This window comes from Mastacembelus armatus, chromosome 21 (assembly GCF_900324485.2).
Source record: "Mastacembelus armatus chromosome 21, fMasArm1.2, whole genome shotgun sequence".
Classification (NCBI taxonomy): Eukaryota; Metazoa; Chordata; class Actinopteri; order Synbranchiformes; family Mastacembelidae; genus Mastacembelus; species Mastacembelus armatus.
Window position 1 is genome coordinate 14916693 of NC_046653.1, and position 27444 is coordinate 14944136.

The window sequence follows — 27444 nt, forward strand, 5'->3', positions numbered from 1 at the left end:
TTGTGAAATTTCCGATGGTCATGAACGCAGCATACTTTCTCTGCGCTGACCTCTGACAGCGGCTCGTGGATCCGTTCCCTCTATCACAAACACGGAAGCAGCATGGCGTCTAGCAGCAACGGCGGCGACGGCAGCTCTGACAGGCAACGAGTTGCACGGCAGAGACTACGGATCATCGCCGGGCATTTACAGAGACCCGCGGACGCTGACTCGTCCATCCTGGGAGCGGAGTGCAAAGCTCAAAGTAGCAAACTGGATGGCTCCAGCAAAGAGAGGACGGTGCCGATGAGGAGGTAACGTTACAAGGCTGCAGTTGAGGAATGGACCGGGGTCTGTTCTCTGGTTTTAACTGGTTAAACATTAGATGGACAACACTGTGCAATAACCAAGAGTGTATTGACGGGCTGCTTTCCCTATCTATTCCAGGGGTAACTAGCATATGAGGACATAGCTAATGTTAGTTGGGTTAGCCCGCTAGCTAACGTTACTTGGCAAACATTATAGTCATTTATTTGCTATGGAGTGGGTGCGGCTCAGCTTACAATCTTGAGCTCCACGTTGGTGTCGACTATCTCTGAGACTTATAACAGACACTTAGTTTGACAGGTGGGGTTTTCTTCAGCGTAACTAAGGCTTTTAAAGGCGTGACACAAGTAGGGACGTTATGATGGTTTAAATATCAATGTGGTTAAATTGAATTCCGGACATTTTAATTAGAACAAGTTATCTTTTAATATCACTGCACTGTAGCTGAGTTACATACGTAAAACCCTAACGCGCTTTCTAATTTATGTAGTTTTTGGTTTAAAAACTACGCTACACGCCGTAAGTCGTTACTTGGTTAGATCGTGACCCATTTAGATTTATCTATTTGTTTTATCTCGATTCCAAAATCTCTCAAGGAAAAAAATATGTGATAACAGTGAAACTTCTGTGGCTTCTGTTGCTCTGATTGGCCAGGACAAGTGGTGGCATGACATTCAACCTCCTTGCAGGAAACACCACCACCCTGTGCTGACATCTAGTGTCCGTCTGCAATAACTGTCCTTCCTCAGAGAAGGATAAATGAGTGCATGAGTTTGGGAAATTGGCCTTGTGAAATTCATCATGTGCTGTTCTGGTTATCATGTCCAAGTGATAATATGGTACAATATCATGTCATCTTGTCCTCATATGTTATGCTAAACTTGACTCATTTAGTTTTTACTGTGGAGGTTGGATACTTCAGTAAGAGTTCAACAGTTGCTAGAGGGTACTAGTATTGTACTAGTATATTAATGAAATTACATTGGACACCCATATAAAAAAATGCATATTGCATGTAAAGAGTCTTGACATTACGTGCTTACAGGCTGGAAAAAGATCCATTTATCATAACACATCAGTTTCATAACTCAATTTTAGTTTTTATTCCACTGTGTTTACGTCCCATCACAACTGATTGATGAGCTAGCACTGCTCATTAAGTGTGCGCTGAGTGGTCTTTCTGCGGTGAGTCTAAGCCCAGCACACAAGCTCTGTACAGTGTTAAGGCATAGACAGGCATCTTTGGTAGTGCATTTGGTGATTATAATAGAATAGCCCTTAACTAATAACAGTGGCATTTGTTTAAGCAATTCCACACCTTTATCCACATCTGAGTAAGCTCAGCCTTTTTGGAGAAGAGCTTTAGTATGGGACTGTACTAAAGAACAGTAAGTATGATTGGTGCCTGAGCATCAATTAGGTATAGGAATCAGGTTGTTTGTTCAGCACCCACATTTGGACCTCATCATAAAAAACTGAGCAGTATTCAAACTAGCTCTAGATAATAATGGCTGCCAGGTATCAGAAATGCAATTTTAATGTGTTACATTCTAAACAGTTAACAGCGCAAGGTGTGTCTGTAGTTACGTCTGTTGATAGGTGTGTCAAGCTGTGTGTGTATGAGAACATGTGTGCAAAATGTTGTGTATTGGTAAGTGTTCAGGGACTAATATAGGTGTGATTTTCTGTGCTCTCCCACAATATCAACTTGCCAAATGGTAGCCAGCTTCAACTTGTGACTGAATAAAGTGAAAAATGTTTGACTCCCAGCAAAATGCTATATGTATGTGTCCAAATCTCAGTACAAGTTATCAGATTATGTAGAAGGGACTTTCCATTTTCTTTATTTTTGGGAAAATGGTTTATGCCAGGCCTGTAACAGGGGTTGTGGTACAAATTAAGAATTAACTAAAACATCCTCCCCAGGAATCACTTTCACATGTGTTTTTGTAACTTCTTCAGATGATATTTCATGTCATATCTTCAGTTTAGAGTGTATGAGTTGGTAACTTAACCTGAGCTAATATTTATCTTTCCACAGGCAGGAGGTTATAAAATGGAACGGCTGGGGATACAGTGATTCAAGATTCTTCTTCAATAAGAAAGACCAAGCAGAATTTACTGGCAAAAGGTACAGTAACCTGTCACACCACACCTTGGATGTACTGTTTACTCTGATCCAGTAGATCATTTAGAGAAATCAGTCGGTAGTAGTTAACCTTCACAGCCTCTGAACTTGTTGTAGTACAGCTGTTGTGGTAAGCTTCAGCATTCATACTGAGGCTGGAGAGCTGGTGCGATGCATTGATCATTTTCACTGCCCATGCTGTAGAACCAGCTTTTCATATCACTTTGCTGCCACCTTCCTACGCTCACAGCAATGTGGTGCTACTGCCACCTAGTGGTTGGCATTTAAACTGTCTTTTGTCATCTGAGAAGGTCAATGGTTGTGATTTTTAAGCTTTCTTTCACTCTGGTGCTCATAAAAGAAACATTTCTCTGATCTGCTCAAAAATGGAAAATATTATGTTATTAATTATAGTATGTTTTTAGGAAGGCATGGTTATTCATTGACTGTTGGAGGAAAAAAAAAGATTTTGTTTGAATGTTCGAGGGTGTCTAGAAACAAAGCGAGTTGTTCTCAGTTTCATTGAATATGGCTTCAGTTTACAGCCCAAAGAATAGCCCTTTCCCTGCCCGCCTCCATGACAACGGCAGAAGTAGAGACCTTGTTATTGTAAAGATGACGTATGACTTTGGTGGAAACAGCATTGTCTGTCAGATTGAAAACTGAGAACTGGCACAATGTATACGGGGATGTAAGCCAGTTTCCCCCTGTGCAGTCAGTTGTCACAAACCACTCTGTATCCTTTCAACAGACAAAGTACCTGGATGGTGTACAATAACCTAGACTTGGGACACAGTTGAATGAATGTCAGAAATGTTGTTCTTCTACTCTTCTTCTCTGTGCTTGATGTGACAGGATTGTGCTGTTCTACTCTTCTTGACTAAATATCCTCATTTGACTCAAACGTCACACTCTATTCTTATTTGACTCAGGCATAGTTTTCCAAACAAATAAGCACGGTCAAGTTTTAAAATATTTTGGTTCAGTATTTTGACGTTCATATTTGGTAGACGCCAATTCATGAGGCAAGTTTTTTTTTTTTTTTTTTTTTTTTTTTTTTTTTTTTAATGGTTGTCCACACAATCTGTCTCTGTTTACACAATCCAGATATAGACTAAGTGGTATGATTATCCCGGGTCTGAAAGATTGGCTTGAAAGTACATTTGGGGGAAGTCTGCAGCATAAAACTCCAGCAGTAGTGAGTACAATTCATGGTTAATTGTCATTTTTTTAATGTATGGCAATGTACAGCACCTAATCAAAGTTACCAAAACCACAATGGCTTGTTTTCTTTCAGCCCATTTTGAATACCAGTGCTTTACAACCACCGATTCTTAATGAAGCCTTCGTGGAGGAACTGAAACCTACAGGTATTCTGTTCTCTCTTGATCCTGAGGACCGGGTGTTTCGCAGCCATGGTAAGGGACATAGCTACCTTTTAAAGTTTGTAAACGACAGCATGCTTAAATCTGTATGATTACTTTAATGTTGTTTTTTGTTTGTGATGATTGTGTTTTTTTTCCAGGGCATTGCCTACATGAGATATTTGCTCTGAGAGAAGGGAAAATTGGCCGCATTCCAGACGTGGTGGTATGGCCAAGTAAGTTCAGAAACTTTTTTTTTTTTTTTTTCTCTTTTCTTAAATTAGTCTGTTTTAATCTCCTCCCCAGTAGTATTACTGATGCCCCTACTGGCTTAGAATTTAAAGGGTTAATCTCTCTGCAGTGACAGGGATATTAATATGTTTCAGTGGAAACCTAATAAGAATTGTCAGTGGGAAGATGGTTCACACCCAATACTCCAGGATCTGGCCCTGCACAGTACACCTCTGAGTTGCAATTCTGAGATTGGATTTTTTGGTGCCATGTCGGGTACTATTTTATCATGCAAATGATTGTTGACTAATTGGAGCTGAGTTAGCCACATGGCCAGCAAATCACACAAGAAACAGCATGCATCCATACTGCAAACAAATTAAAAATTTTCAGAACCCTGCATATACTCCTATTTACTGTGTGCAGTGGCAAGAAAAATTTATGTGAAGCCTTTAGAATTACCCGCGTTTCTCCATATTTTTTGCTTAAAATATGGTCACATCTTCGTCTAAGCAATTTAGAGTCACTAGTTAGCCTAACTCCAACCTGCATGTCTTTGGACTGTTGGAGGAAGCCAGAATACCCAGAGAAAACACATAAACACAGAGGGAGAACATGCAAACTCTACACAGAAAGGCCACAGGGTTGAGTGGGATTCTTACTGTGAGGCGACAGCGCTCAATAACTCATAAATCATTGTGTTGTTTTTGTTAACAGTGAGTGAGTTAATCATTCCAACACTTGCAGTGTATGTAGGAAATGTATGTGAACCTCTCTGCTGACTTCAAGTTAGCAAACCTGGAGTCCAGTCAATGAAACAAGATGGAAGGTATGGGTTAGAACTACTTTGACTTTTAAATATACATTAGGAGTTTGTGATCCACAAGAAGCATCTGCTGGTGTGAACCATGTTTCCCACAAAAGCAATCTCAGGCGACTTGAGATCAAGAATTGCTGATTTGTATAAAGTTGATGGCAGTGTTACAGACAACCTGCCATCGCCATCCTAATAATGTGGCTCAGGTGAAGCAGGTCTGTGGGGAAGAATGATCCAAAATTTCTCCTGAATGTTGTGCAGGTCTCATCTGGAGCGGAGGTTATTGTTGCCAGTGGAAGTTCAACCAGGGTTTGCTTAAAATCAAGGGTTGTAAAAATTGGGTTTGTCCAGTAAAATAGACTATAATTAATTATAATATAATTAATTCTTGAGTGTGTACTCTAATTCGGGTTTTGGTTTGTTTAATTGTAATTTGTAGGTTGGATCTGTGTGTTTAATTAGACAGCAAAATCTACTAGAAAGCAGACATTTCTCACTGTTTCTAAAGCACTTGAAGCCAGTCAGGCACATCCACATGGGTGGGTGCTGCTAGTTTCCTACTCGCTCACCACTCCAATGTGAATGGATGTGGGTTGCGTGATTGGCTAAAGCACTTTTGTATTGATCCAGCACATCTCATCCAATAGAGTGTAGCTTCATGCAGCGTGACTCTGCCCGAGGAAAGCCCCAGGCAAATTACAACCATCAGGCAAATCAGAAAGCACACTGCTTCTCTACTGGTCCTGCTGCTCTAATTGCTCAGACCATATAAATTTATTCTCTTCTATATATATGGAGTGTCATGTACCATCGTTTATTTGGCTTGCAGTCTGCCTTGGAGTGCGTCTACTCCTGTTATTAGAAAGCAGTTCTTTTATGATTGCTATAGAGGACAGTGAATGTAAACATATTCTTTATGGCGCCTTTAATTTTTCTAATTCTATATCTTTGCAGACTGCCACAATGATGTTGTGAAAATTGTAGAACTGGCATGCAAACATAATGTTTGTTTGATACCATATGGAGGTGAGTCATCAAATTAAAGTTTCTCATACAGGACACGAGATGTGTATTTACCTGTGATGTACAATATATTATTAAATCCCATTCCCTGCTTGTGAAATTCTAGTTTATCAATGAACTCATTCAGTTTTTGAATGAAACTGGTAAATAATGAATTGGTGACCATGCAGTGTTTGCTATGCAGAATTTCATATCTTGCTGTCTGTGTTTTACACTGGAGCAACAGAATAAATATTAATAGGCATCCCACTGTGCCACTGGGCTAAGTGTATGATATAATTAGGATCTCTTTCATATGTCCTATCTCTTTCTATCTGCCCCTTCTTTTTCTTACTGCTATTAACTCTAGCATAATGACAAAATAGCATAAATGAATCTTATATTGTATTATTGGGGTTTGTGAACCAGTTCATGAGCATAATATAATCAATAAAAGTCAGTCGTACGTTTATGCAATTAAAACCTGATGCCCCCGGTCATTTGCAGTGTGCAAACTTTGCTTTTCCAGTTCTCAATTCTATAAACACACTTTCAGTGTGTGTTCAGTAAGCATTGAGGTTTGATACCAGTGCTTACACTCATGCAGTACACAGCTTATAGCTTTGTACTTATGTCTTTGTGAGGACCATTTTGAGCATAATTCTATCAGAATGGGGAAGTACAGGGTTGCTACTCTTTACTGTTTTTCTTTTTCAGGAGGGACTAGTGTCTCTAATGCCTTAGAGTGCCCCCCAGAGGAAACTCGATCCATTGTTTCTCTGGACACTTCCCAAATGGTATGTGGACACCTGTGTCTTTACATGTCACAAGAGCTAAACTGTATTGACTAGAAAACTGAAACTAAATTAGATGCTGTCTGAAAGAGTTTACCATTTAAATTGTTTCTGAACGGCTTTCTTTGTTGCTAATTTACTCCATTATTTATTTTAATACTAAAATATATTTTATTGGTGTAACAGAAGTCATTGCTCTTATAATCAGATAAGAACATCTGAAATGTAGTTGAATGCATTTGGATTTTGTACTGACAGCTAGAAATTCAAAGACATCAACTTAGGGGTTTGGTAATTTGTATTTCAGTTTTTTTTTGTTTTGTTTTTTTTTTTGTCTTTCAACAAAAAATTTGAAAAAAATTTCATAATGAAAAGAATCATTAGTTGTAGCCCTACAATGAGCATATATGTGGTGTGCAGTTGGGATGCAATAATGAGTCTTTGTTATCAGCCATTAATCTTTATGGCATACCAATGCTCTCACCCTGAACGTGATAATGTTTTATTGGGTACAATGTAAAATGGTTAATATTGTCACTAGTGCAATACAGCTCTTTGATCCAGGCTCATATAGAGGTGATATATAAGCTGTCTGGGTCCTGCTAGCCTACTGGTCATTGAGTTTGGTGCCACAGACACCAGTGACCAGTGTTCAGTGTCAGGGGTCAGAGGTGAGGTGGCTCCACTGGAAGCACATGAAAGGAGCAGTGTGGTAGGAACATAAAGCTTATTACCTCTGGAGAATAATTGATGGCAGGTTTGAAATGACCTCCTGCAGGTATGGGTAGGCCATATGCCCAGTGGCCCAAATAAGAGGCATATATTTGGAATTAGATGTTAAATTGAGTTTAACCTTGAGGAAACTGACTCTTGTGTCTGTCCCATAGCACCTCTGCAAATATTTATCCTCAGACATGAAGGACATGCGTGTGCAAACTTTCAATTTTGTAAGAAAACTGCCGAGTGACCATTGAGGACAGTGTGTATGCTTGAGCCTGAGATATTTTAAGACGTAATACATGTAGTTCACATGACAGATTTGGTGATGCACAGGATTATTATTAAAATCTTGTACACTGTAGCAGATGAATAGTGTCTTGTTTTAGAAAAATAAAACAAACAGCATTTTTAAATGACCATTTTTTAGAGGATGTTAATGTTTTTTGTTTTTGTCTATGCAAGAACCGTGTTCTGTGGATTGATGAGAAAAATTTAACTGCCCATGTGGAAGCTGGCATTGTTGGTCAGGATTTGGAAAGATTGGTAAGTACTGCCCATCCACATTCATCCACTGACAGAGATTTACATTACTGTAAAACGTGGAAACATTCAAGCTGTGTGGACTGTTCAGATGCAGGTTGTCCATGCTCAGTCACCTTGGTATTGTTGTAGATGTTATAACAGGGTCTAGGAAGGAGTTTCAGATGGGAGCAGAGTGCTGAAAGGGAGAGATTAGAGAGTGAGGCAGCGGTCATGAGCAGATGGCACCATCAAGCTAATTCAGAAAAATGGAGAAGGAGCAGGCGTTTGATGTAGAGGAATGCGTGCGCTGCATCTAAAGCAGACATCACCTCTGCATTTAGCCTGAGCCACTTTTCATGGACCAGATGGATGTGCATTATAAACTGCCTTCCAAGGGAGTGCTGTGATAAAACAGGCCCTGACTTTGCCCTCTTCTAGTGTGGGCTCTTGCTCTTCTTTAAGGTCCTTAATATTATAACAATTATTATTGCTATTAAGTGTTCCGCCTACAAATGGAACATTTTAGTGGTTGTGCTGCCTTGAGGAGTATTTGTAGGTTGCTAAAGCCTTCTGAGATATTGTGCATCTTATAAAGGTTACTGTGTCGCTCAAAGGATGTTTTTTCTGACATTAGAAAGTAGCCCCAAACATGTACTCACACAATGTGGAGTGGTTAGAGCCATGGGAGGTGAATGCTCTGAGCTTGTATAACTTACACATTACATTACACAAAAAACATGCAGAATGTTTATAATTGTAATTAGTACAAATAAAAAATGCTACAGGGTTTTGCCATTTTCTTACTCATTCTTTTATTGAAACATTCTTAGAGGTTTACAGAGTAATTACTTCATAAATGTAACAACAAAGCAGCTTCATTTTTTTCTTTTTCTTTCTTTGTTTATTTTAAACAGCTTAATGAGAGCGGCTACTGTACAGGGCATGAGCCTGACTCCATGGAGTTCAGCTCCCTTGGGGGCTGGGTAGCAACCAGAGCATCAGGCATGAAAAAGAACATCTATGGTAACATTGAGGACCTGGTGAGTCACCCGCCCTGACCTTTACCTTCCTGCTCATGTTTGTTCCAAACACAGGTTGACAGTTAGAGCACAGCAGTTGCTGCACAATAATGAACCAGGAAATTATGTGTTCACACGTGGCAATATCAGTTATATTTTTTGTTAACATCTGTACAAGAAAAATGTACTGTTGTGTATGTACTTCATGTTGTTGCTGTTTTGTGATTGAACAGGTCATCCACATAAAGATGGTGACCCCACGAGGTGTGATTGAAAAAAGTTGTCAGGGCCCACGCATGTCCACAGGGCCAGACATTCACCACTTCATCATGGGCTCAGAAGGTTTGCTACCTCTCATGTGATTTTAATACACCAGGGCATGTAGGAACATGTGTGGGGTTGTGTGTTAATGTGGGCTTGTGTATTTGTCTGTAAGTCTTTGTGATAAAACCGTAACATCAGGACAGTTCTCATGCTGTGGGCTTATTTCACATTAACTGAGTTTGGTGAAAAAGTGATCCGGAGGGATCTTAGTTAGGAACCAGCAAGTGTCCTATGCGCCCCATCTGTGTTGCCCTGTCCTTGTGAATGCCCACAGAGAATACTGCCATATGCCAGGTTCTCCCCTACATAATGAGGAGATGCAGAGACTCTTGGCATCACTGTGTTAAACAGCTGTGGTTGCAAACTTTATATTCACCCTACAAAGCTCAGCAATCTGCTCCCTGACTGAGCTGGAACCATGGCATAAGACTCTATTTGTACTCATTATAACTGATTTCTGCACCAAAAGATCACCATTAAACATATATGGTCAAAATCAAATGTGTTTTAAAGAACTTATTCTACCAGTTTCTTTTAAATTACCAGTGAAGCTAGACCTCTTTAAACTGCTCATAATTAAGCATCATGCCATGTTTGAAATAGCCAGTCAGCACAGAGTTAATGATCTTTGGGACAAAATTTCATTATGTCCAAAAGATGTTATAAACATATGGGTGTTATGTAGTTTCCCTTAACCTAAAAATCCCCCTTTAGTTTTCTTGTCTGTTTTTGTAGAAATTGTTTAAAACTAAAAAAACACTGGCCGTACTCCACTAACAATCAAAGGTGGTTTAATGTTTTAAAAGGCCCAGCTTATACATTTAGGCTAATAATAACAGTTCTTTATATTGCATGTACATAAGAGTATATACCTATGAAATAATCTAAAGTCGAGCTAACTGCTGGGGTTTGGTACAGAAGTAGAGATGGGACAGGACCACATGCCTTCGGGTGTACATGTTCTTCTGGCGGCCTCCCTACTGGAAGTAAGAGGTCACACCTCTGCCTGCTCATTAAAATTATCTGCCTTCTTACTCCAAAAATCCCATTGTGCAGTCTGACAGGAGGCTGCAGCAACAACAGTCAACAAAGCATCACACTAAAACCCTCAGCTATGCCATGCATGTTAAATGGAATGTATTCATGTTATTAGAAATTGCTGGAAAACCTCCAGTTTCTCATTCAGTGCACAACAACCAGGTCTCTCTATCTCTGTAACCTTGAAGTGGCCTGAATGCAAATTATTTTCCTCTCCCTGCAACAACTAGTGGAAAGTACAATTGGAATAATCAATGATAATCGCTTTCTCTTTTAAACTCTGCTCAACCATGGAGGATATAATGTCAAAAGAAGCCAACTAGAGCTAAACTAATGTAGTGTCATTGTTTTTAATTTGAGTGTTTGATGTTTAAAAGCACAGAGGCTGATCATAACAAATCATGCAAAACCTGTATTATAATTTTGGTTTCATGGGTAGAGTCGCAGTAAAAATTGCTAAAACTGCATTTGTCCCCAAAAGAGTTTTTCTCTGAACTTACTGTTATTTTTTTTATCTCCCCTTTTTCCTCACTGCATCCCCCTTCTTTGTTGCACCAGACTCTCTTTTACTCTCTCTCTCTGCTTCTCTGACTCCTCCTCTCTTGCCCCCTCGAAATAGAGTCACATATTTTCCACTGTGCCACTAGGGAGCAGCGTGTGGCATGTAGTGTCATGTTAAAGGCCTCATTTAACAGACACAACAGGCTGAGGAAGCCTCCTAATGGGACCACCTTGTTCATAAGTAATACATGTCAAAATAGACCATAGGTTTGCTTTTCAATATTTAAAATTCACAAACTCGAAGTTAGTGCTGTAACTAACAATTATTTTGCTTGTCTGATAAACTGATTAATCTTTGAATCAATTACATGTCTTAATTGCTCAGGACAAACCTTTGCAAACTGTCACATTGTTCACCCAATATACTAAAACTCAGATGTATTTGATATATATATGTAATGATAAAATGAAGAAAAAAATGCAAATCATCACATTTGATGAACTGAAGCCAGCATAGGAATTTTGTTAATTTGGTTCTTTTTTAAATTTTATGTTCTACTCCATTTACAAGCTATTCTGATATTTTGTTAGTCTCTACTGAGTACATACAAAGATGTACACTGATGATGATCCATGCAGTGCTTTCCCATATTTGGCACTGTGCCAATTATAAAATCTTGTATGTTCTACATCATGAAAGGGTTTCAGTTTTTTTGGGCCACACTTGTGGTGGAAAGAGGTCAACTGTATTTTAGTAAAGGCATGTGCACAACCTTCTTCTTCTTTTAATTTTCCCTTGAAAGTCAGAAAGAATTCCATGGGTGTTAGATCATTTTTACCATCTCTTTTTTTTGGATAATAAAAAATATTAATGTTAATGTTACAAACTTACCGTGACAGTTTGCTGTGAACTTGAATATTTGTATGAAGGCAACTATTTTTTTTTTACAATTATGAAGCATAAATGTATTACTGTGTAAGGGAGTGTAGATTTTTTTTTTTTTTTTTAAAACACATGCAATATGACTCCTTCAGCAGCAGCTAATGACTGGATGTTTTCATAAGGTCAGCCAAAGGTTTCCTTGTACGTGTATATAACTGTTGCCACTGTTGGCCTCACTGCCTTTGATAGAGCTCTGCTTTATTTCCTCATGCTCTTGAGCTGATAAAGTTTAATTGTCCCCCAGTGTGCAGTAGAAAGCCAGATCTACTAGGTGAAATCTGAGATGTAGGTCACCCAAAGGATCATTGAGATGTGTACCAGACCTCAGTAAAGTCTTTTTTTTTTTCTTCTCCGCACTCTCTCACTGTGATTTTCTGCAGGAACCCTGGGCGTGGTTACTGAGGTAACGATGAAAATTCGTCCCATACCGGAGTATCAGAAATATGGCTCAGTGGTTTTCCCCAATTTTGAGCAGGGAGTTGCCTGTCTTCGAGAGATTGCCAAACAGGTAATAAGTTAGTCCATTCCTAAACATGTTGTGCTTTAATACTGCTTTCTTTCCTCTTTACTACACTGTAGAACATTGTCTTTGTATTATCAGAAGTGCAAAATAATCTGTTATCTTCCTCTCTTATTCTGCCTTCTGTTCCAAGTTAGTGCTATGTGTCTGCCAGAGGAAGATGATGGGTTCAATAACCTGTCACTTAAAGGCCCTGACATGCCAAGACCACAAACCTGTCAGGTGCTGTTGAGCATCTGTGGCCAACTGTTGGCTTTAGATTTTGTGGCATTTTCCACATCACTGGTTTTCCTCAGTATGAATCAGTGCTCTTTAGTTGATCCTTGATATATAATCAGGAAATGTATCAAGACGGTTAATCCTTTTTTCCACCTCTGCTTTGTTCTGCTACAACCAGAACATCACAGGTTAATGGAACCAGTACACAGAAACTCTAAACTTTACAGTGCCAACTGGAACCTTGTGTCAAATTCATCAAACTACAGGAAATAACATAGCTAAATTTATGGACTGTACATTTGGGATATTAAATAAGAGACCTAAAGCCTGAAAACCAGAGTGCTAGCCAATGCACTGAATATTAAGTTCAAATGTGTTGAATTAGATCTCATACCACTTGGAACCTCTATTTTTCCACCAATGTTTGACACAGTCCTCTCGTTTTGCAGGAGCTATGATTGAAACTAATGTAGACCAACTTATATTTTTCAGAGATGTGCCCCAGCATCGATACGGCTCATGGATAATGAACAGTTTAAGTTTGGTAAGTTTTGTTACATCACTGATCATCAATGGGTGCGTGTTTTTTTTGTTTTGTTTTTGTTTTTTGTCTTTTCTCTCTTGTCTTGTCTCAATATGTGATCTTTGGTTTTTGTCACTGTATGTCATGTGCTACATGTCACACTTTTAACAGTCAGCACAGCAATAATCATATTTATCTAGCTGACACTTGTTTCCTTGTGTCTTTCCAATGTTTGGGCTGGTGCTCTGGACAAAATCCACTCCATACTGGACAATCCTGCCCACCCACTTCATGAGGAACTGTGGCGAATGGGAAGATCATTCAGCCACAGACTAATTCCTCCTAAAGCCAAGACTGAGAGATTCAGGAAGTCTTTTGTATTCATGGCCATAAGACTCTATAATTCCACAATATAAACAATAACACACACACATACACACGCATGCACGCACACACATACAAACCCCCCAAAATAAATAATTAGTTTATTACTTTTCTACATACAAGCTATTACTTTATTAATTACTATTAAATTATATAATTTAAATAAAACAAAATTTTAAATTAGAATAACCGCTGTAACAATTGAATTTCCCCATGGGGATTAATAAAGTACTACTTCTTCTTTTTTTTTTTTTCTTATTCATGTACAGTATACTGCCGAGTGAATGGCATTGGCACATTATGCAGTGATTATACCTACAGTACTAAATTGTTAAATTGAGTATTATTCCTCCAGCAGAATAACTGCACACAAAGAATTACAGCAAGATGAAAAATGTCCCTGTCTAAAATGAAGTAGTTGCTATGTTGAAGTTTTATGATGTTGTTTCTTAAGGTCTGCATCTGGAATTGCTAGAAATCTCTAGCAGTCCCCCCCAGTCTCCAGGGACCTCATTATCTCTCCTTTACTTTCACTTTTCATGGAGTATGCACTTTTTAGTATTAAGTAGGGAAGATAAAGCCACAAGATTTTCCACTAATATTTAGAAGTCATGGTTCTATGAAACCTTCATGGACTTTTTAGTGACATGTATTCACTTTTAATCATGTTGGCTGTTGATTAAGGAGAGTAGATGCATCTAAGGGTCTTTTCAGATTGTAACTACAATTACAATTTAACATGGCTTGTCTTGACACACAAGACAAAACAATAAAAATGTTGTACTTGGTAGTATTGTGTGCAGAAATGCAAAATGCAACTGAACTAAAGAGATGAGTGTTAAAACTAAAATTATACACAGTGTAGGTGTAATTTTCTCTCTCTGGATGTTGAGTGTTTAATTAACAAGTATGATGGCTGTGAGAGACCCAAAGACCTGCAATCAAATTTTGGAATGGAAACAATTAGGACACTAAGTGATGAAGAGACTTGAACATAGGAGGAAATAAATGAACTGTGAAGTCTGCGACATTACCCCTGACTTCCCTGCTGTGATTGATAACAATCCCAGTGGCCTCAGCCCCTCATTTTCACTTGTCCACCAGCGCTTTTGTGTGTCCAATCAGGAATAAATCAAAAAGTGTGGGTGAGGAAGACGGATATCACTGTGTCAACCCTACTTTTCCTCGGAAACTGTCTGATTTATAGTTGCTGTCGCTGTCAGCCAGCGGCCAGTGGTGATGTTATTCAAATGTTACCATTTATTTTTCCTCCTTTTGTTTGAAACCCTGAATAAATCTGACTTGCTTGCCCTCTCAGAATGCTGGAGTGGAAGTAGAATTTGACTAATGTGTGAAAAATATCAATTTTACAGGACTTTTTCTTTGTGCTTGAATGGAGCTGATTTTTTTCTGTGATTTTTCACAGGTCATGCCCTGAAGCCTCAAGTATCCTCAATATTCACATCCTTTTTGGATGGGTTAAAGAAATTTTACATCACCAAGGTAAAAATAAAAATACACAATGGAACAGAACCAATTATTTGCTGTAAATGTTTTTTTTTTTTTTTTTTGTTTAATAAAAAATTGAACCCACCTCTTTAATCACCAGTTCAAAGGGTTTGACCCCAACCGCTTGTGTGTAGCCACCCTGTTGTTTGAGGGAGACCGTGAGAAAGTCCTGCAGCATGAGAAACAAGTTTATGACATTGCTGCAAAGTTTGGGTAAGTTGTTCTTTCACCTGTCTTAGTCTGATGCACTTCACAATGATCCTTCCCATTTAAGAGAATAGAAATGACAAAGCACCATGTAGCAGGATTTTAAACATGACGAGCTGACTGAGGCTCTGGTGTCAGTTTATTTACCTTTTCATTATGCAGTAGCAGTGAAAAGGATGGAGAAACATAGGTACACACTTCAGACTTGGTCATCCACTATATGGATAGTCTTGCTGTGGGTTGATGGATCACCTGTGGATGTCCTCCTGTCAGGTTGGCTTTTAATGTTAAAGTAGGTGTGGTGTGGGCAGAGATAGTGAGGAACTGCTATGCTCAGGATAGAGTGAGAGGACACAGGTGGGGAGAGCTTTGCTGTTGTGATTGATCAAGAAAAAGATCAATGAGGAATTTGGTGAAATTAGTTACCTGTCAAGTGGAGAGGGATGTTCTCTCTATCCTGATCCTGTTTAAAACACATTACATAGATGGGTTCATTCTAAGATGAGTTGGTCTTTGTGCCATTCTGTTTATTGTGATAAGTTTCAACACTTCGTTGTGGTGAGATGTTTACAGTTTCAACAGTGTTTTGTATTCTTAACAGATGTAGTCAATGCATATGAATGTTTGCCATTCTCTATCGTCTTTGCATTTATGTGTCTTTACTTTTGGTTTTTAATTAAAAAATTGGGAAGTTGTCTGTGTATACTTTGAATAATAAAACATCCATCCATTATCTATACCCACTTATTTCTAATTAGGGTCATGGGGATCTTCTGGAGCCTATCCCAGGTCTCTTTGGGTGAAAGGCAGGGGTCCACCCTGGACAGGTCACCAGTCCATCACAGGGCCACATAGAGACAAACAACCTCACACACTCACTCTCACTCCTATGGGCAATTTAGAGTCACCAATCAACCTGACATACATGTTTTTGGACTGTGGGAGGAAACCAGAGTACCTGGAGAAAACCCACACAAGCACAGGGAGAACATGCAAACTCCACAGAGAAAGGACCATGACGGGTTGCAATCCCAGGCCCTTCTTGCTGTGAGGCAACAGTGCTAAACACTAATCCACCGTGCTGCCCTAATAATAAAATAAATGGTAGAAATTTAATTGTGAAAAATAAGCAACATTTTGTATAAAAATCACTTACAATGCAGCCTTCTATTTTAATTTCTTATCATTATAGGATGTGGCTGTGCTCATAATGAGAGATCCTTTTTCAATGTAAACTACGTCTTTAAACAAGAAATCCATCAGCTTTTGGGTGGATGGTGACATCAAATCTACAGGAAAATGGCTTTACAACTTCCACCTTAATTCTCCATAGTCAGGAAAACCCTGAAAATAGTGAGCTTTATGTATAGTTTGCATACACATGAAATTAAAGTTTGTATTTACATAATCATAAAAATGACCTACAAAAAAAATTGCTAAAAATAGGTAAGAATGATGGTAATGTGTTCATCCAATTCTTATTATATTTCAGTGATCACCCTGTAACAAACTAGTCAGAGACCAACAGCTCATTACAAACTTCAGTTTAAACAAAGGACATGCTAGGTATCCTCAGTGCTCCTTACATTGTGATGTTATTGATTCCTTCTTAGGTAATATGTATTGGTTTGATATTGTTTAGCTCAGTGTCCAGACATGAAATTTGCAGGGACACTGCCCTGGTAATAACTGGCGATTAAATCATGAGAAACTTGTCAGCATTCTTTGTTTTATTGTATTATTTCAAATAAATTGTGATCACCCATCAGATCAAGTGCCAGTGATGGATTAGTGTGGTTCTGTGAGGAATATTTTCTTCTTATGTTAGGAAACAGGAAGAAGGGTGAAAATCAATATAGTGATTTTCCAATGAGCTCAGTCTGATTAGTTTGGGTGATAAATTAAAATCTGATTACCCACTGCAGGTGATGGATGTGTGGCTGACCTGTGGCAACGCATGGAGCATAGCTTCATTGATCTGTACATTGTTGGATTGACAGGCTCCCAGGCAGCCGTTGTGAGGGGGAGTGGCGACGCCAACAAAGCTCAAAGAGAAGAGCTGTTAAATATTAACCCTGTTATCTGCTTCCAGGGGCCTGGCAGCTGGAGAAGACAATGGGCAGAGGGGCTACATGTTGACCTTCGTCATTGCTTACCTCCGGGTGGGTCATTCCTGGGTTTTTTTTTTGTGCCTGAGCTGATGGGCAGGTGGAACAGGCAGGGAGGACACAGTCTGACACCAGAGAATATAGTGAGCAACACAGAAAGACTGCAGAATGTGACCTCTTGGGTCCCTGATTTGATCTGGTCACAGTTGTTGTCAGGGTCTCCAACACGAAGGTATCTGCATCATGAGGAGAGCATAGAGACAGACAGATCTGCTGAAAGACAATGGAGGATTGTATTAAATTAGTCTTGTCAGTGGCCTGCAAATACTCCCAGAAATATTTAATGATTATGGCTCTGTGTAAAGAGGTTAGGGTATTTCCCCAACTAGATTACTCCTGTAGAAAGCTGGTGTCTTGGCCATGTTTAGGGTTAATCTGGTTTCTAATTGGTGTTTTACATGTACACATGTGCATGGCACAGACTTGAGAATGTTTCAGCTCTACACTAAAACACACTCTTCCATATAAATAAACTGAATACCCATTCATATATCAGCCTTCTGTTTGTATTGTGTTCTGGGCAGGACTTGGGGATGGACTACTCTGTGATCGGGGAGTCCTTTGAAACCTCTGTTCCTTGGGACAGGTAAATACACTGATATGTGCTGTGAGCTTTTTGCTGTTACATTTAAATAGCTGTAAACATTTTTCTTTACTCACCTCTCACACATTCAGTCCTGAGAGAGTCCTCTGTCTTCCTCCTGCTCCGGTCTCCCCTCCTTTCTTTTATTTCTCTTTGCCTCTGCCTTTGACATTCACCTTCATGCCTGCCTTCTCCCCCCATTAACCAGCTCTGCGTTGGTGGAAGCTTTGCCTTCTCAGCCTACAAACCTGCCATTACTGATATACGCACACTCACTGAGAAGATATCCATATGTGTGTTCTGTGTGGGGAAATGTAATGTGACACACAGATTCATCTCACATCCACATGTGGTGTGTTCTGCATTTTCTACATGTATTCATCATGTTTTTTTTTTTTACACACACCCACACCCACACCCACACACACACACACACACACACACACACACACACACACACACACACACACACACACACACACACACACACACACACACACACACCACACACGAACAGGAGCATGCCCAGCTCCTTGTTGTGTAACATGCCTGACGGGAAAGACCAAGAGATCAGGCACTGAGGCGAGCATATGTGCCTGGCTCATTACCCATCCTCCTCCCCATCTTCCACACTCCACACATGGCTGCACATGCTTAGGACTGGCAGCCATTTTCATACCAGTTGGAACCTCTCCCACAATATTCGTGTTAGTTAGCTTCTCCTGCTCCTTTTTCCTGGCCACTTACATTTCTTCAGATTTTTTTTCTTAAAGATTTGTGCACTGCTAATTAATTTATTTTAAAGTAGATTCCCCCTCTGTGTGACTGTCACATTAAAATACACTAACATCACAGTTTGAGACACCCATCGAGACATGAAATCCTTTATTTTATTTGACTTGATTTTTTTTTTTTTTTTTTTTTCAGAGTTTTGGACATTTCTCGGAATGTAAAGGCACGCATCATTCAAGAGTGTAAAGAGAAAGGAGTTCAGTTTCCACCCTTATGCACATGCAGGTAAGGTTTTAAAAATAAAAAAAAAAAAACATTTTCACTTAAATTGACGTGGTGCACATATCCGCAATGCTTACTGGATTTCACAGTGGATGCTGTTGCAGGAACAATGCATTATTTCTGATACTAAGTGACTTCGCATTGTTCTTTTGTACAATCAACAACAGTCAAAAACACACATGATTTTGGGAAACAAAAAAAAAAAAAAAGTACTACTTCTGTATTATTTCAGAGTTATACAAAAGCAGTGTTGGAATAGACAACATGGAGGTGTCTTCAAACTTTTGACCAGTAGTTTGTGTAACATTTTCCTGCAACATCCTTTTTTTTCATTCAACAAAAAAAGTTCTCAGTCAAGTCCCATGAAAACACTAAAACTCCATAATGTATTCATCTGTCTTTTGATACTTGATGACCTCTACCCAGTTTGTAGCACTCTGCTTCATGCCTGTTCATTTATGCTGAAGGCGAAAATCCTTATAAATACATACTTTCAAATTTTAAAGAGGTGAATTGACTTGTAACAGTATAAACTATAGTTTTTAACAACAAGGAAGGACTATGGCACAGAGGAATAAGCTAAATCAGGCTTTAGATGCATATTATTATATAATTAGTAGTTCATTGATGATTTCAGTTCTCTTTGTGAGGTTTGTTCACCAAAAAAAAAATATACAATATAGAAAATAGATTTATCCTATTGGCGAAGCATGGAGGACTTGGAAGAACTTTGCCTAAATGACATAGTGCTACATTTGTGATATAATTCAGAATCAAATAGTTAAGCACACAAAATTACAAATTACAAAATTACAGGCATCAGTTCTTGATATCAGGAGGCATTTAATTTGATCCCAAAAAAGTATTGAGGTTGCATAGCCAGTCCTGCCCTCGACCCCTTGTGATTTAGCAAGAGCCACACAGACAGACGGACAATCTGACAGACATGCACCGAGCCGGCTGAGGAGCACCAAGCTGCTGCTCACTGATTGCAGACAGATTAGGCCTCAGCCTGATTATGCTACAGTCATTCATTTCCCGTCGGCAGTCTGTCACATGATTGATTTGTCCATTTAACCTCTAGAACATTCAGTGTGCCAGGTGATGGGCCATGTCAAATGAACAAGGGCTCTGCTCCCTGCTCCTCCATGGGCAACAAGACCGGAAAGACAACATGCAAACTGAAGAAGCGTTTTATTCTCTACTGAAAAGTTTATTACACATGTTCTTCAAGAGAGCCGCATCTTATCTAGATGCTGTGACATGAACAGACTAATCAGTGTCCTCTTCCACATGAGTGTCATTGAGTCACCCTGTTAGCTACAGTACAGAAGTGGCTCTGATGATTCAGTAAATATATTCAATGGCCATTTAATGACTAATGTTCACTGGTGAAGTCCAAAAAAAACTGTTCTTGTATGAAAATGGGGTTTCTTCACAAAACACAAATCCATGAAAATTCAGTTTTTCTTCAGACATTGATTCTTTTCTCTTGACCTAAACTACAGGGTGACTCAGACGTATGATGCTGGTGCCTGTCTCTACTTTTACTTTGCCTATAACTACAGGGGACTCAGTGATCCAATACATGTGTATGAAGAAGTGGAGGTAGGTCCAGTTTTCATTTTTGTCAACATCATGGCATAGTCCAGTCCTGTCATAGCTCATAATTACATCTGATCTAATAAGTAGTGCATTTCAAGTACTCCACAGATTCAAAGTCAAAATATAGTATTAACCTGTTTATATTATTGTTTATATTATAGTATTATGTGATTGTTTGTGCTTTTATTTTTAGCATGCAGCTAGAGAAGAGATCCTTGCCAATGGCGGGAGCTTGTCACATCACCATGGAGGTACAAAAGTCAGACATGAAATGTTTATGTACAGCTTGCAATCGAATGGAGATAATTTATGAGCAGCCTCCTGAAGCAGATGACAGTTTTATGATGTTACAGCATTTATATTCGCACCTTCTCCTAAATGGTAATTTATGAAAAGAGGTTGTTGTGAGTGGCAGTGACAGCATGGCTAGCTTCCACTGTGTGTTATTCCATGCTAGCAAGCAGGCAGCCAGTCGTGCTGTAAATGTGCATTAGGTCAGAAATCTTTCATTGCTTCGTTCATGTCCAAAATATGTTCCTGCAGCTCAGATGAATGGCTCTGATTCCACTATTTGTTGTTGACCAAGTGAAACGCGAGCATGGGGAGGGTGGCTCTCTGGGCCCCATCAGGAGTAACCGAAATGGCTGCCTTATCTATATTGCCATCCGCCTTGCAGTTTTCATACATCACTTCAAGCTATTCATCACACCTGTCAAAAACAGTATGCAGTGAATCAGCTGCAATATTAAATCACAATTTTTCCTGAAGGTGGGGACGGGTTCAAAATTAAAAGATTGCTAATAAAAAGGAGGTGGTGGGCCAGGGTAAATGATGCTGCTGTTATCGCCAGCTGTATACTGACCCCCAAACGGTGGCCCGGCCACCCTGAGCAGCACAGGGAGGTGACAAGAGGGAAGAGTATGGGATATTGATGCAGCTCCCGTGTGCGAGGGCCACTCTGTAATTGTGATTAATAACAGTGGAGCTCGCTATCTGGGCACAGACAGGCCGGTTTGTCTGCCCACAATCAGTACTTGACAAATGGAGCTAGTTTCACTGGGTTTTGTGTATCAAACAAAACAGATGTAGTCAAGGGTGGTGAGGTGGGAGGGCACTGGAGGAAATATACATTTTTGTGGCCCTATGTTTACTGCAGGTCAGTGGTGTGCTGTGTGTGTGTAGGTAAGAGGATCTGGGTGTGTAGAGCACACTACCTGCTTCTCTCCAAAACATAGTTCTCTGCTAATGCCAGTAAGTGTTGACTTGCTTTCCACCATGAAAATGATGGTGATTTAAGCTTCAGAGTCAGATTTGTTGCCCTTACTTACAGGCAATACTTACGTTTTTGATTATTCATTGGTTTTGAAGCCAGAACACTGGGAGAAATGCCCTCTTAAACTAGGTCACCAGTGTCACAGCAGTGAAGAGTTGCTAAACATCCATCACCAGGAGAGTCATCCATCTATCAGCCCTGCACCATGGCTTCTCAGCTACTACTCACCCTCAGCCATATCACAGGAACACAGAGCTGCTACCTTAGTCTGTCTTTGATGCCCTGACCCCCATTTGTCAAAGAAACCCAGTGGGAGTGAGAGCGCCATGTCGAGAAGTTAAAGCTCAGCTCGGCCTCTGCAGTCTCTTCTGTAGGGGGGCCAACCCAGGGTGCCCAGCTTCTTCACCTCACCTTGTGATTTTGTAGAGCTCCAACCTCACTAACTATGCCGACTGCACCTCCACACAGGTCACTACACTCAGGAGACTGAAAAAATGACCTGATTTAGAAAAGTTCTCATTGTGGCATTCGACCACCACTTTTCTCAACTGAAGAGAAAAATTCTACCCCCCCTTTTTTTTTTTTTTTTTTTACAAACTATCATTTATAATAACTACCTGCACTTCTTTGCATGTCTCAGCTGCACAAACCAAGCCTGGTGAGATTGATTGCAATAGCAAGCAAAAAAGAGAGAAAATGACAAGATAGATGTGTAAATTATCACAGTGATGGAGGCAATGATGCAGTCCCAGCACCTTCTGTTTTCTCTCCTTTTCCTGGGAGGAGGGAGCGATGGAGGTGGAACAAGGGGGGATCATTGGGGAGGAGGAGAGGGAGGAGGAGGTGGTAGAGAGCACAGTACTTTCTTAGTTATTGGGTAGCAGCTGATTGGTCCCTCTGTCACCATCTGGAGGTTTGTGTGGTATCGGAGTCTCTGGTGACCCTGCTGTCTGCTCTGTTTTGTCAGGAGACAGGACTCACCAGCCTCATAGCTGATCCCCATCTGGCTTTCCTGGCTGGACTCTTGACAACGCAGCGCTCTAATATGTCAGGGCCACCCCTTACCTCACCATGCCCTATTAACGTAGGAGCTCCGTGCTACTTATGCTGTGATAGTGGAAGTGTTTACCCAGCGAGCAGCACCTGTTCCAGGCAGATCTATCCTCAAATTTATCTGTTGAGTATAGATATATAGGTGTTTTTCCTAACTTGACATAACCTCCAAAAGTTAACATTTAACCACTTTTAAACCAGGTCTTTTGATCTGGTGGTCACCAGTTTATACTCTGTAACTGCAAATATTTGCACTTCAGTTCATTCCTCTATTTTCCTCTTGAGTTTATTCATTTAAAGCTGCAACTAACAGTTAATTAATCATTATTGATTTGTTTATTACTTTTTGGATCAGAGACCAAACTACTTGATAATTTGGGGCATTTTTGCTGTAAATTGATAATCAATTATTTTCCATTGATTAATTGACTAATCAATTTTACTCTGAAAGGCAGAGTAGTATTATTTACTTAGTAGGAGGTTTGGGCCATATGACCGTTGTTTTAGCAAATACTAGTTTATTAAGTAGTAGTAATGTGCACAGGGCCACAGAATAAGCTAATAGTGCTGAGACCACTTTAGTTAATATTGTACATCAGTGGATTATTCATTATTCAATTCATTAATTGTGCTTTTAGGGGCCTGTGGGCAGTTGTTTGCTGAGCTTATTTGCTAATCTAGTCTTGTTGCTAGAGATTTTTTTTTTTTCTTTGTTAGTAAAGATTATATTGGTTGTCTACCTCTTGTCCCCTTCTCACCTTTATGTCAGTTGCTACTGCCTCAAAAATCAAAATACATATAAACATAAAATTCAAAACTCGACCCTCATACATGTTGTGCCTGCGTTTACACTTGATTATGAAATTGTGCCTTTTATTAGCTTGTAGAAAAACTTTTCCAACAAGAGTTTGGCTTCAGTGAGCTTTTCCAGTCCTCCATCACCAGACCTCCTGCTGGCTCCATATTCTCCTCTTAAAACCTGTTGGGTACAGACGCTGTGGAGTATGTCGGAGTGGACAGCTGGTGAAGCAGTGGGCACCCTCACTAGGCTTCATGCCACAGCGACACTCAGTCCTCAGGTTGGGGGGATTTGGAAGAGGAGAAAAAGCCAACGTCCTGCTGACACAGGACCATTGTGTGTTGCTCCACAGTCGGCTTTGGCACCCTGTATGTGATCAGGCTGGTGTCAGAGGGCTCAAAGCTGCGTTCAGGACATACAAGCACAACACCCTCGCGGGTCAGCTGGAGCGGCGTGCTCACGTGCACAATAAGACAGAAATACACACAGAAAAACGCCCCAGAGAGGGAGGGAATTGGAGGGGAGTTGTGGCTCAAAGAGTGAGGGAACCGGGGACGGCCTGCCACAGCCGCCAGCCGGCCCCTCCTCTGGGAACACACAGAGCCTAATGAGTTTGATAGTCTGCTGAGCTCCATAAATCATGCCATGCAAAACATTTCTCCTCTCTGAATAAAAGCATTTATCACCCTCTGTTTATTCACTCACTCTCACAAGATTGATTGGCTCCCAGCAGCCTGCTGAGCAATCAGCCGTGCCGATTCCTCTATTTTCCTCTTTCTTGAGTTTATTCATTTATTTATTTATTTTTCTCTCTTCTCTCATTCAGTGGGGAAACTTCGGAAGGAGTGGATGAGAGACACCATCTCCAATGTCGGCCTGGGGATGCTCAAATCTGTCAAGGACTATGTGGACCCCAAAAACATCTTTGGCAACAGGAACCTCCTCTAATTTCCTGCGCCTGGTTTTTCCCACCTTTGTCCCACAGCATCTTGTGCATTTTGGATTAACAGATACTAAATGTGAATTTCAAATGGACATAGATCTTGACTTTTTCATCAAAAGTAGTGCCATGTAATGATTCACCCAAGCTCATACATTATATTACACCTAACATGCTATTAACAATCATCAATCATGTTGAAGCTAATTTTTGCAGTTGTGGCCTCAGCTTGTTGAAGCGACAGCCATTATGCAACAACATCTTGATTTTTTTTTTTTTTTTTTTTTGTACTGGTCAGGTTTTGTTTGTTTGTTTAGCTGTTTCCTAAATGTCTTTGCCAACATAGTTAACTCTTAATTTTGTTTTTATTTCCTCTTCTGTGTGGCACTTCTTTAGTGGTAAGGTTCTACGTGGATATGCTTTCTAAAGCGCTGTGCCTTTCTAAAGCTTTTGTCTGCCTTCCCCTTCTTCTACTTCACACATCGCTGGTAAACAGTGAGTCCCCTTTGTGAAGCAAAACACATGATGTTGTCGTCAGTGTCTCCTGTTTGTCGTTTTCATGCCCTCATGCCTTTAGTTGTACTAACCTATTGCCATAAGAGACTTTTTCTCAACTGTATGTGTGTGTGCGTGCCTCTGCTGATGAAGTTTGACTAAAACCTCCCTGTGCCCCCACCAAATTTCAGAGTAAGATTACAGAGAGATATTCCTCGTGTGTATATTTTTTGTACTGAGAGCATTTGCCCAGCATGGTTTGTTACCGAGAGAGTGAAGTGGAAAAAAGCCATCACGTCTTTTCGATCACGTCTGCTTCAGTGTGACCGTGTTTGGAAATTAAGGCCTCTGGATCCCGGTGCTCACGTTGAACCAAAGACTCAACACATCAGACCTTGCTGTCACCGTCTGTTTGACTGCATAACCACCACCTTCACATGTACTTAGTAACTTCATGCACAGCTAATCTAGATTTTTAATCAGCGTATGCAAAGGCAACCCTTTTGAGAGCTGTAAAATGTAGATATTTGTGACTGTTACATGTGCTAAACATTTACAGATGACATGATTTCATATGTTTAAAAACACTGTTATTTCTGTTCCATATAATTGGTGTTGCCCAAAAATTCCTGAGCTCCTGAAATAGTTGAACTTGTTAGTATGTCCGTGTTGTGTAAAATGAGAAGATAGTATAATGTATTAAAATTTGATACCAGACTTTAACCGCTCATTTAGAAGAAAAGTTAAGATACACAAGACTTTTGCTTAAGAATCTCGTTTTTTTCCTACTGATCCATGCTGCATTTTCCCAGGCCACCTTGTCCTTTGTAATTCATAAGACGTTCTTAAATAAAAAGTCGTTTGTGACCTGTCACCTGACATATAACCCCTGTGTCAAAATTATGTGAGAGCTCTTGAATGTTATGGATGTATCGTTTTTATTTACCACCTCTCTTAACAATGTAGTAACATCCAAGTACATTTTGTCAATGCTGTTTGTGCAATAAACTGAACTAAAACATCCCAGCTGGTGATTTTTATTGTGGGGCACATACTACACCCCCCCTCTCTCACACATCATTTCCTATTCAGCTCTCCAATAGTGCCCTTTATTTATGTTGTCAGACTATGTTCAGAGGGTCAACAACAGCCTGAGAGCAGGTTTTTGTCTGCTCTTCCTCTACCTGCACCACCATAAAGGAGTGTAATAAAGGCTGTCTTTTGCTTCCTGGCTTTTTTTTCCTACACACAGGCTCATTTAGGAGTCATCTTCACCCACGCAGCCGCCCACACGCTGCTTGCTGACGTAACCACCACCTATCAACAGCAACAGAGCTCAGCCTTAGATGGGGAAATAGACTTTTTGCACTACAGTTTCAGTGTTTAAAGCCAAGGGTCATGTGAATGAATATGGATATAAATGGATGTGGATATAAATAAAGAATTTTGGTTTTGTTTCTGATCAGTGACTAATAATTATGTGATGCAATAATGACTACAAAATCATATTTCCTTTTTTTTGGTTCACATTTAAATGTCTTCCTAACCTGACTGATTTAATCTCTGTAATACAATTTCTCTATGAAATATGCATGTGCCTGCAGTATATCATAGACAGCCTGTGTGTCTATATATATTTGTCCACAAGAGGTCAGCACTGCACTGGGAGAAATACTGCAAGCTGGAGGCAGAATCAGTGCTGGAGGAAGTATTCAGGCCCTTTGCTGAAGTAAAAGTAGCAAATGTAAGATGAAAATACTCCATTATAACTAAAAGTCTTGTATTGTAAATGTCACTTTAATGGTAGCATGATTGGCAAAATTTGCTAGTGTCAAAAGTAAAAATACAGGGAGCAATGCACTCTGCAAAAATGTAGATGAATATGTTATTCTTTGTGGCAGTACGGTGGATGAGTGGTTAGCAGTGTTGCCTCACAGCAAGAAGATCCAGGGTTCATAACCCAGCAGGGACCTTTCTGTGTGGAGTTTGCATGTTCTCCCTGTGCTTGTGTGGGTTTTCTCCAGGTACTCTGGTTTCCTCCCACAGTCCAAAAACATGTATGTCAGGTTGATTGGTGACTCTAAATTGTCCATAGGAGTGAGTGTGAGTGTGTGAGGTTGTTTGTCTCTATGTGGCCCTGTGATGGACTGGTGACCTGTCCAGGGTGTACCCCTGCCTTTCACCCAGAGAGAGCTGGGATAGGCTCCAGCTGATCCCTGGGACCCTAAAGAGGAATAAGTGGGTATAGATAATGGATGGATGCTATTCTTTGCCTGATAGAAAGTATGAAGGTTTTTTTCACCTCTTCCTGTAGAGGGCAGTATTACAGTTCCAATGTACAGACTGCTGGAAATCTATTAGAAGAAGAAGAAGGAGTTGCTGTTTTAGGGTTTTAACTTTGCTCTTTGCAGTTGACTTTACCTGTGGTTTCCAGGGAGAGTGT

At 40.0% G+C, this 27444-nt stretch overlaps 1 protein-coding gene across 1 annotated transcript; it reads left to right on the forward strand.

Moving 5' to 3' along the window:
* The first annotated feature begins 58 nt into the window (after window positions 1-58).
* Window positions 59-26027, forward strand: agps (alkylglycerone phosphate synthase). The gene is made up of 20 exons (XM_026295481.1): window positions 59-293; window positions 2348-2437; window positions 3542-3632; window positions 3732-3852; window positions 3960-4034; window positions 5801-5872; window positions 6566-6645; window positions 7825-7905; window positions 8799-8924; window positions 9137-9245; window positions 12090-12217; window positions 12941-12992; window positions 14782-14858; window positions 14965-15077; window positions 17164-17233; window positions 17764-17825; window positions 18750-18839; window positions 20345-20444; window positions 20635-20692; window positions 24393-26027. The coding sequence occupies exons 1-20, from the start codon at window positions 103-105 to the stop codon at window positions 24512-24514; spliced, it is 1908 nt and encodes a 635-aa protein (XP_026151266.1). The 5' UTR covers window positions 59-102; the 3' UTR covers window positions 24515-26027.
* Window positions 26028-27444: the final 1417 nt, after the last annotated feature.